We start from the raw sequence: 11,567 nt of genomic DNA on the forward strand, positions 1-11,567 counted from the left end.
ACGTGTTTGATGATTGATTAATGGAATCTTCTCTCCTATGAGTGACGACGACTGTACTGTACTTTGAAAGTGGTTCACATGAAATTAATTTAGATAAAGATTTAAAAATGTTCCAGAGTCTATGGTTATTTCATTATAATAGAAAAAGGTTAATCTATGTAATTTCACCATCAACTAGTTCCAACTAATGGTCCATCGACCAGAGGGAAGAACTTTTTGATCAGTGAAAGGTTAGTTAAGGAATAAAGGTGACTAATCTTGATTTTAGAAAGCAAACTTTGACTCCAGCAGTTTTTCAACGGTGTGTGTGTATGGGTCCAGGTGAGTATATGGTATTGGAGTATCTGTTGTTGGTGTGCCGCTGGATCACCAGTCTGCTGCGAACATTGACTATCATTAGCGCTTTATGCTTCTTGGCACTATTCCTACCTGAAAAATGTAAAATCCATATCTCTAGTTACCATTATTGAGTTTTAGTCATTTTGCTGTCATTTTGTTAAATACTTTTTACTTTATTCTTCTAATTTAGTTTGTGATTTGTTATTGTGTTGCATTTCAACTTTATTATTTTTTGATACTGTATAAATACTTTAGACATTGCCCTAAATTAAGCCTGTCTGCTCTGTGCCTTTTCTGCCAGCGGGTTGAGCTCAGATTAATTAAGTGACTTTAAGGATTCACCCTTCCCAGTTAATAATCTAATTTCTTCCACCACGACTAACCTGGTGGAAGAGGAAGAGAATTAAAAAGGTTCAGGAGGACCCGGAACTGAGAAAAATATCAGTAGAAGGATCAGGACTGTTAAGTTGACATGGATTGGCTGGCAATGATGTGTATTACCCAGGGCCACCTGTCAGCCATGCCAAGGATAACAGAGGGGTATTGAGGGGTAAGCATGGGCGAATTTTGCGAATCTCGCGTTCGCGAATTTTGCGGATTTGCGAACTCGCAATCCGCAAAATCCGCAAATTCCCGCGAATTTGCGGATTTTTTTTTTTGTGTTCGCCCGTGTTTCTGCCGGTTCGCGAGGGTTTTTACAATTTCGCAATTTGCGAACTTACCTGTCGGGTCGCAAGTTTTGCGAACTTGTTGTTTCTACGTGTCCAGCCTGTTTGGGACACTCTTCTTCATCACTGCCACTCTCTGTCACCACTGCCACTCTCTGACTACTCATGCCACCCTCTGGCCCACCCATGCCACCCTCTGTTTCATCACCACACCCTCTGGTTGTCCAGTGTACATTATTTTCGGCAAAGCAAAGCACACCTTCCCTGCCTCAAGTGACCTGAATTAATTTGGGGCTGATTAATGTGTCACAGAATATTTTTTTAGCTGGCACCTGCTTCGTTAGTGCTTCTTGATTAGTGATCTTTTGCACTTGCTAAGTGCTTTCATTGTTGCAAAATTAGTTACAACACCTGCCCTGCCCCCAACTGACAATAATGAATTAGGGGCTGATTAATGGATTTTAACTTCCAGCCTGGCTCCTGCTTGTCTCCCTTAGCTGTAATTCAGGACCTTTGTGGCATATGTGTAACTATTCTGAGGTTCAGAGCAGGGTCACATAATAGTTGCAACTGGCAACTGAACTCTGGAGGGGCCCCTCAGGAAGCACTACAGGAAATGGCTACTAATGATGAGCCTGAACTTTTGAACCTGGTAAGTAGTTTCAGTTTTGATAAGATCGTATTTCTGCAATTTAGCACTTATTCGCGGGGCGCGAAGTTGTACTGGGAAGCCGCGAACTCACGCGAACAGTGCGAGCAGTGCGAGCAAAATCCGCTGCTCGCGGATTTGCGGATTTTGCGGGAGATTCGCAAGTCTCGCGGATTGCGAATTTCCCGAAAATCCGCAAAATCCGCGAGCGAAACGGATTTTCCGCCCATGCTTATTGAGGGGTACCATATGGGAGGGTTGCTAGGGCAGCAAAGGAACTGTGAGAAATAGGAGAGGTTGCTTCATTCTGGACAGGGATTCTGAGGCCAGAAGAACTGGGTAGGAGACCGGAGAGGGCCTCTGAAACTTGGTAAAGGTGATCGAGTAGTATAGAGCATGGGTAAAGTAAGATGTGGTTATCTGAAGGATGGAAAAATATATTACGGTTTAGAGCTGCTCTAATGGCTTACATAGACAGAGGATGTCAAGGAATAATAAGAGCAGACCAAGCAGCAGTAGGGACCAGAAAATAGGGGGCTCATATCCAGAAGAGAGGTTCTGATAATTTAATGAAGCATACAGAATCAGCAGATCAGCTCAGAGGAACAGCAAAGGGTTCTAATGACCAGCAGGAGTGGCACTGAAAGTTGTGGTCAGCAGTTGTGGTCTGAGCTCCAGAAAAGTGATCCAGAAAGCTCAGAGATAAAGAAAAATGAGAATGATAAATTTGGCTCGAAAGACCAACAAAGAGGTTCTCTGTGTTATAACTGGCACACATGCTTCAAACACTGGGACTTTGCAAAACTCTGCTGGCTAGCAGAGTACTTTGAAAGCGGATAGTGGGGCCCAAATAAGTTTTAGGTGAGAAGAAGGGATTGTAGGGGCTCTGAGGGTCATTAATGTCCAACACAGGGCAAGTAGAAGGAGCTTAAGGGCTGACAGGGCCTCGAACAACTGGTAGAGGACGCAGTGGATCAGAAAATAAATTCTGACGTAGGCAGTGGGAATATGAGAGCCATGTGTACGCTTCTGAAATCTCAAAGAATTGAAAGAGTGTATCAAGAGTTTCTTAGGACCGGCAAACAGGTTCAGCCATTTGATGCCCTGCAGGGAAAGAGGGGCACAGTGGGTTATAGGGCTAGCAAAGGTGTGAATCTGAATGTCATTAGTGTATGTCTTCAGAGGGCTGGTGAGTATAAAAGCTGCTGAGAGGGAGGACTCGCCGAGGGGCTGAAAGGAGTTGAGGTCAGTGGAGGTGGTTGAAGAGTAGCAAAGCGGGAGATAACGTGCTTTGACGGCTAGCATCAGTGGGTTCAAAGAGGGTTGACAGATTCACTGAGACAGAAGAGTTAATACTGAGAGCGTTGGATAGAAGAGGAGGCCTGAGCTTCAGCAGGAATGCTCCAAGTGCATTCTAAGGATGGCATGTGTACAAGGATGAGCTAAAGGGAGGATTGCATGAGCTATAAGATTGATCGAGGAGCAATCAGCATTCACCTATTGGTAGTGGATGGACTGCAAGAGGTGAGATTGAAAAAATTGAATCAAGCACTGCAAATAGTAGGCACGAGGGCAAGCAGTGGGCTTTAAAGCGTGGCAGAAAAAATTTGACTTTTAAAAAAATATATATAAGAAAGAGCATTCTGGAGTTGTGTTTGAGGGCTTTTTAAACATCCAGAGGATTGACCCCAATAGGTAATCTGGATTCTGAGGACTGGCAGTGGGACATTAAGGTGATCAGAGTGCTTACAGAGTGTATGCGGTCCCAAAGTCTGAAACAAAGGGTTTCTAAAGCCATCAGTGAGAATAACAGAGTAGGGAAAGGAATTCTGGAATCTGTGAGGGCTAGAAAAAGGGCTCAAAGAATCTTGAAGAGTAGTAGACATTGGTGGGAGTAGAAGGCCTTGGAATTTGAAGGCTTGGAGAACAGAGTATCAGACAGCAAGCAGACATTGGTTTGCAAGTCTGATGTCGGAAAGGTTTGCAAAGGAATCAGAGAGAGCACTCAGGAAAGATACCATTAGAGCTGATCAAAGTTTATCAGAAGTAAGACTAAAGGGCCATGAGGCCCACCAGAAGAGTAACAGTGGATTTCAGATGACCTGCGAAGGGACTCTGAGCCAGCATGGTGACACAGAGAGAACACAGAGGAATGACCCCTGTAAATGCACAGAGATCACAACAGGTCCAGAAGTGATCACTAAATATAGCAGGCAGGAGTCCTTTCAGGGTGAAGGAGATAATGACCTCTGCCACGATGGGAGATTACCTCAGGCTGTATTTCATTACAATCCAGAGGCCTTTATTCAGCTCCATTTTTTCATGTTTCAAGTGTTACTATCTGTGATGTCAATAAAAACATTGACTATAACTGATAAATATTGTTTAAAGTTCTCTGGTTACTATCTTTATAGGCTCTCTATTTGAACCTATTGATGATAGTGTTGTATATGTTTAAATTATTTCAGATGTTCAGTGAAAAGAAACTTCACAATTTACCCATCCTTTGGCAAAAGGCAATGGTAATGTACTGTTAAGGGGCATCAAGGCAAAAGGAAAACAAACTTTCTCTGGGATTTAACTGTCCGCCAAGTTTATAGTGAGTTTTCTCTGGCCTAGCACCCCAATCCCAACTTGGGCGGTAACCGGATTGCAGATATCTGGCCTTGAAATACCACTTGGTGGAGAAGTGTGGCTCGCTGGTTAGAGCGGCAGACCCTGATGCAGAGGTCTGGCCTGGGACCAGGGTTCAATTCCCCGCCTCAGCGGGTCTTGCGCTCAAAAATTCCACGGACCTGATAATTCTCGCCTCGGTGCCTATTCCAATCATGGAGTCCCACTCTGCAACTCTGGGCAATAGCTTGCCTAATCTCCACAACGGCCCCCACAACGCTAAGGATGCCTGGCCACCACCTTGGCGGTGCCCAGGAGTGGACGCCTCACAGGGAAAGCCAGGATGGGTTCCACAGCGGTATTCGTACAAGCGCCTTGAGACCCTTGCGGGGGAGTAGTGCGCTATACAAGTATCAATTTACAATTTACATTTACACTTCCGGCCATTATTTCCACTCACATTACTAGTCATTCGGAGTTTTCTGGTCTGGAAAGGGGAAAATCATACTCGACCCGGAATCACCTGGTCCAAAATTGCATGCGTTTCCCACTACAGCTGACATTTAACTCCTGTTCCAAACAGGAGGGAAGTGCATGTGTAAATACATTTGATTTTACCAGGTACATTTCAACACTCAATTAAACCTATAATAAATCATAGCAGTATCCTCAGGGACAAATCTTTTGCAATAGCACAAAATATCTGCCTTTTATGCATTCTCTAGTTAAACAATATACACATATATTTATTGATATTTCTCTGCTTTATGTGCTTGCCAAAGTTGCATATAACTCCTGTTACATACCTGGTTGCTGGACAAGTGCTACATAATGTTTGCTATCTACCCAGCTGCTGGAAGAATAGCACAACGCAACCTTTATCTGCCTGTGGGTCATTGCAGTACAAAATGATGGGGTAACCCACATAGCTGAAGTGCCTGGGTACAATGCGATAGAGGCAACAAAATGGCCCTAACAGACACTATAAAAGCAAGGGGTAAACCACATGAATTTGCATACCTGATTATGCACAAGTAATCATAAACCTCCAATCCTGAGGAAAGGAGTAGGTATCATTTCTGGAAGAGTACCTAAAAAAATACATCACACACACACAAACATAAATGAATGCACATAATCCAAATTGAAATCAGTATCAACAGCATATATACACTATTTACATAGAATGGTTGCTCCAATGCGTGCAACAAGGTGTTCAGAAACAAAACGGAGTGGTAGAAGAAGGGAGAATCACAGCATAAACAATTCCATTTGAATCAGGAGTGATCATAGCATACTCCAATAAGCCTGTCTGTTGTCATGTCGAGCAGCTATGTTTACATCCATGCCATAAAAGCAATTGCTTGAGTCAATAATGTCTCTCTGTGGATATATATTCAGTCCAGACTGGAAAATTGAGATTTTTGACGTTTCGACCGAAGCTGGGGATATGGGGCCAATTAGGACCTCAGAAGTGGGTCTTCATCAGGACAGGGCAACCAACAAAAAATGGGGGGGGTGGGGGGGGGAGGGAAGCAACCGACTGAGGAGAGGGAGTAAAAATCGCATTAAAAATAAAAATAATGAAAAGTGTGTGTAATGATGGTATGACTATTTTCCTAGCATGCAACAGCTCCGCTGGAGTCATGCACAGTCCGTTGAGGAAACTAACCGTTTGAACAAATAAATAGCTGAGTGTTTGTACTATTAAGCCAGTAGCGGAGAACAAGAGATCCAGCGCTATTTGGCCTATATACGGGCAAACAGCAGAGCAACTTCGCTATTTGTCTGGTGTCCTGCTAACTAGTAGAGATTTTGTACCATTTAACGTGGTGTATGGATGAAGGCTTTAGTGTAGATGTTATTTAGACAGCAGCCGGTCTTAAAGCAAAGTTTTTGTATTAGTTTGTCTACCAGCAAATACTTGCTGTTCAAGTAGTGACCATTTAAACAATAGAGAAACTTCACTATTCTCTGTTGGCTCGGCTGCTGCACCAAATAAAGATTTACTCTGTGCTTGGCCTACAACCAAACAATGCAGAATCGTTGCTGTTTAGTTGGCCATTGTGTAAATAGAGGCATTTCTCTGCTATTTTACCAACTGCCTATAAAATAGCACAGATGCTCTGCTATTCGGCTGCCTGTGGCCCATCAACAAGGATATTCGTGAAGTTTATTTGCAAAGCTCTTAGCCAAAATCTGCATATTCTCTGATTTCGACGCCTTGACGAGGTAAATAGTAAAAAAATACTATTTACTAGAGACCGGCTATGTAAGCAGCCACCCAAAAAAACTAAATGCATAAATCCGAAAGAGCAAAAGAACAGTTACTGGTGCTTTCCTTAAGTCTTTCGCCCATCAAACTGAGATATCTCCCAAGAACTGACCTTGCTTGATTACCATGAAAAAAATTAAAGGGATTAGGCAGCAAACTTTAGGGAAAGCATCTCTCATCCATTCCTGCAAAGTAGCCAAGCACATTACTTATCTCAGGTAGTGTTACTTCTGGTGCAAGAAGCAGATTTATCACCTTAGCTGCCAAACTTGATCCAGACAGTTTTCCTCAGCAGTGCTTTCATTCTCCACTAGGTGGCGCAGAACAGTGTGAGGTTTGCTCAGTACCTCCAAGAAGTGACAGAAGGAAGCCTTATTTATTAGGTCTCGCCTACGCAGCGCACATGCGCTCCTTAGGAAAAAGACCTTAAGCCATTGCCTTCAATGGCAACACGTGCACATTTGGGGATTCCCTTGCGGGAGCGAGCTTTGACATATGGTTCCTGCTCACTCCTGCAAGGGAATCCGGCGCAGGCCCCCTCCTCTCTTCCCCTCCCCCTGCTGCCTCCTCCTCTCCTCATCAGTGTGGGGCACGTGCTTGACTTTTTTGGATCCATTTCACAGGGAAGCAACTAAATGAAAGAAGGAAAGAGAGGCAGTGTGTGTTCTTCTGGTATCTGGTTTCTAGTTTCTTCTGTTCGGTTACTCTCAGCCATATATCTATCAGGCACCTACTCTAAAATACAAATCAAAACATGTGCTAGTAGCAGTTTAGGCTGGATTACCTCATTATGTCTTGGACCTAGACTGATCTAGATATATATTTGGTGCCTGTATTTAACCGCTTCGCTGCGGGGGTTATTCCTCCGCTGTGCTGGGGGCGAGGGGGGCACATACAGCTCTCGCATACTCATGACGAGCTGAGCTCGTCATGAGCTACAGTGCTCCTGTGCTCATGAGGAGCTCAGCTCGTCACAGGTGCATTGGCTCCGTGGAACGTTCAGCACAGCGGGGGAATGCTCCCTGCACCTGAGCGTTCCACGTGCCATGACGAGCTGAGCTCATCATGAGCACCGGAGCACCGTGGCTCATGATGAGCTCAGCTCATCATGAGCATGGAAAAGGATAATAAATAGCTAGTAACAACATAAACAAGGAAAAAAACACAATACACTGAAAATCTTCTCAAAGTCAAATTAGCAGTGTTCAGGATTGATTTCAAACATTGCCACCCATCACTTGTTTTGCTACTCTTGAAATACAACACGGCCTGTACAAAATTGGCGTCTCAACTTCATTTAATTATGATTATAATAAACTGGTTTGATCAATCATCCAGGGCCACTTCTAATAGTGGAAACCTCAGATATTTTATTCAGAACAGCAGAGCTGTTCCAGATCCATACGCAGCTGTCGCCAGACAAGTATTTTCAATCACCTGGAGAGGGGCCTTTTCTCCGCCCACATGTTGGGGGGTACAAAGAGTACATGTTTTGATTGGGCAGATAATGTGTGCTTCTACAACAAGCATTGGCATAGCCAATAGGTCTCGACTTTCGGACCTTATAAGTGTTTAGCCATGCAACAGTTGATGCTGTTGCACCAAGGATATTGTGCTGGATAACTAAACACATAAGTTCCCAAAGGCGAGACCTATTGGCTATGCCATTTCTTATTTTTTTCTTTTCCGTGCCCTCAGAAGCAGAGAATAAATAATTGCCTGCACCAGTGTGAGGCATATTAACATCGTGCATCAAAAACAAACTGTGTTGGATGAAATCCTTGAATTAATCTCAGTCACTGGCAATCGATTGGGCTGCATCCCAATCCTATTGTTTCTCGCATACCATGCCACCTCCGTTTGGACAAAGCTTTGTGCATATCAGTTTTGACCCTGCTTCAATGAGACCAGTCCAGCCCGAACTGCCAGGCCAGGTCATTACTGAACCAGAATATAAGCAACCCAGGACAGATTTAACTCACTTTATGGGCTCATCAGCCGGGTGTAGCTTGATTTCAGTGGCACAGTGAACACCCACATCTGGGCATAAATGTCACACTTATGGCATACAAAATTAGGTGATGGATAGAGTGGGATGCGAGCCCGAGCGATTGCCATTGGCTGAGATTAATTCAAGCATTTTATCCATCCCCTTGTTGTAATTGAAGTATATCTTGATTCCAGTGGCACAGTGCTCACTAGACTCAAGCTACACATGGCTGATGAGTACTTAGGGTGAAACCAGTCCTAGGTCGCTTGTATTCCTGTTCAGGAATCACCTTACTTGACAGATTGTGCTGGACTGTTCCCATTGAAGCAGGATCAAGATTAATTTTAATGTGGATCCGCACACTGACACAATCCTAGCTAGACAGGTGAGGATGAGAGGACCGGAGAGAGGAAAGAAGACTTAGTGCATTCATAAAGATACTGGAGAAAGCTGGAGACAGGAATAAGAAATGTGGGCAGAGTCAGAGCAATGGGAAGAAAGAAAGGGCCAAGAGGTCAAGGTACACTCACGATGTAAACAATGACAGCTATTGAGGAGAAAAGCGACGCGGGAACAAAGACTCTGATTAAGCAAATAGAGTGAGGTACAGAGAAAGATCTGGTGAGGGGATACAGAGACAGAGCAGCAGAGGGGACACCGAGACAGAGCAGAAGATGGGACACCGAGACAGAGCGGGTGAAGGGAAACAGAGGCAGAGGGGATACAAACAAAGCAGATGACTGGACACAGAGACAGAGCGGCAAGGAGGATAAAGAGAGCGATTGGTAGAGGGGACACAGCAAAAAAATGGCAGAGGGGATAGAGAGCAGCAGAGGGGATACAAAGTAAGAGCGACAGAGGGGATACGACGACAGGGTGGCAGAGAGAATACAGAGAGAGCGGCAGAGGAGACACAGACAAAGCGTACAAGGGGCTACAGAGACGGGGGCGGCAGAGGGGACACAGAGACACAGCGACCGAGGAGATATAGAGACCGAGTGGGCGACGGGACAGAGACAGAGCGGGATGACGGGACACAGAGACAGAGCGGGATGACGGACAGAGCGGGATGACGGGACACAGAGACAGAGTGGGATGACGGGACACAGAGACAGAGCGGGGGCGAGGGGACACAGAGACAGAGCGGGCGACAGGAGACAAAGCGGGTGAGAGAACACAAAGACAGAGTGGCAGAGGGGACAAAGACAGCAGGTGGGGGAATACAGAGACAGCGCGGCAGAGGGGATACAGAAAGAGTGGCAAAGAGGATACAGAGCAGCAGTGAGGATACAGAGCAGCAGAGAGGATACAGATGAGAGCAGGTGACAGGACACAGAGACAAAGCGGCAAAGAGGAAAATGAAACAGAGTGGCTGAGGGAATACATTAACAGCAGCAGAGAAGAGACAGAGCAGCGGATGGAATACAGAGGCAGAGCAGCAAAGAGGATACACGAGCATAGCAGTAGAGGGGATACAGAGTGAAAGGGTTCCAGGTACAGCAGTAGTAGAGAGAAAAGAGATCTATGGCCACGGCAGTACTAAAAACACATTAAAGCTGCAAAGGGGATACAGAGTCCAGGAGTGGATAATATTTAGCCACACTGACCCTGGGCTAGGTGGTTCTCAGATTTAGAATTGGTGATGGGCAGAACAAAGCTTCCAAGAAGTTGATTGGATGACCAGCCTCTTGATTTACTCACCACCTGCCCTTTGCGTTTGGCTACAAATGTCCTCCGGTTGGTCTCCTGCAGCCAGCTGTGGTATTTTGCTGGTAAGTAGTCCATTCCTCGATAAACATCTCCAGAAATGGCCATAACCCCCTCAAAGTCCTCTGTGGTTGCAAGATGGAATTCAAGCGGATGGTCAATCTCAGCTGGCTTTGGGTCAGCCATCAGTCCTTTTTGTTTCAAACAAACATTTGAACTAAAGCTGGAATAAGATATCGGTGTTTGGAATAAGAGAGTTGAATCGTCAGTCTGTGGTTGTTACAATCTTTGCAATGAGTTACATTGGACCAAAGAGCTTAAACATTAAACAAATTGCAATGATTAACAAGCTCTAGATTGATAGTGTAAAATACACACCAACAAAAGATAGGGCAGACATTAGGAAATTCATGTGCATGAAGGTACTGAAGTGCAGTGCTTAATTAGCGTGGACGGTTGTTGGCGGCGCGTGCCAGCACTCATTTTTGGAAACTTGGACATCAGTTTTTTATCATCAGACTTTGAACCAGGTCGAGAGAGCTAGACCAGAGAATGGAGAAACAAGGAGGAAGAAAAATAAAGGAACACAGTGACAAAGGGCAAACCTGTTTTGTATAGTATGTGGAGGTGTAGGAGAAATTATATAATAACACTTAAAAATAGATACATATTTTTATAAAATTTATGGAATTTATTGTTTGTGTTAAATATACAGGTATTTTTAATTCTAAATAACATTTTATTTATTGCTGGTTATTAATTTGAGAATAAAGTTGGGCATTTTAAATAAAATAGTACTTGTATTAATTTATAGGTCTTAAAATAGTTCATTGGTTTATTTTTTTAACAATTATATATACACTTTTTAAATGTATACAGTTAAAAAAAATAAGTATACTTTTGGAATAATTTAGTCTGTTTCTAGTAGTGCAGTGGGAGCAATACATTTTACCCCTTTACGATCCAACAATTTCCCTACTTTTGCACTGACTGAAGAGGAAATAGTACATTTTAACCATCTGCATTCAGTTTCCCTACTTTTCCACTGACTGGAGTGGTAATAGTAAACGATACCCCTTCACAATCCAACACTTTCCCTACTGTTGCACTGACTGGAGTGGAAATAGTAAATGTTAACCCTCTGCAATCCAATAATTTCCCTAATCTCGCACTGGCTGAAGTGGGAATAGTAAATTTTAACCCTCCCCCAATCCAAAAATGTCCTTACTTTTCCTCTGACTGGAGTGGGAATAGTAAATTTTACCCATCCGAAGTACACAACTTTTCCTACACTTACACTGAGTGGAGTGGGAACATTACATTTTA

The 11,567-nt window shown here is 44.0% G+C and overlaps 1 protein-coding gene across 1 annotated transcript in view; it reads right to left on the minus strand.

Moving 5' to 3' along the window:
• Positions 1-10,536, minus strand: part of LOC147678049 (histidine N-acetyltransferase-like) — a 64,591-nt gene extending 54,055 nt beyond the window's left edge. The window contains exon 1 of the mRNA XM_086945943.1: positions 10,236-10,536. Within this exon, the coding sequence (XP_086802069.1) occupies positions 10,236-10,427 (192 nt within the window). The 5' untranslated portion in view covers positions 10,428-10,536. The remainder of the gene's footprint in view (positions 1-10,235) is intronic.
• Positions 10,537-11,567: the final 1,031 nt, after the last annotated feature.

This window comes from Lissotriton vulgaris, chromosome 12 (genome assembly GCF_964263255.1).
Source record: "Lissotriton vulgaris chromosome 12, aLisVul1.2, whole genome shotgun sequence".
Classification (NCBI taxonomy): domain Eukaryota; kingdom Metazoa; phylum Chordata; class Amphibia; order Caudata; family Salamandridae; genus Lissotriton; species Lissotriton vulgaris.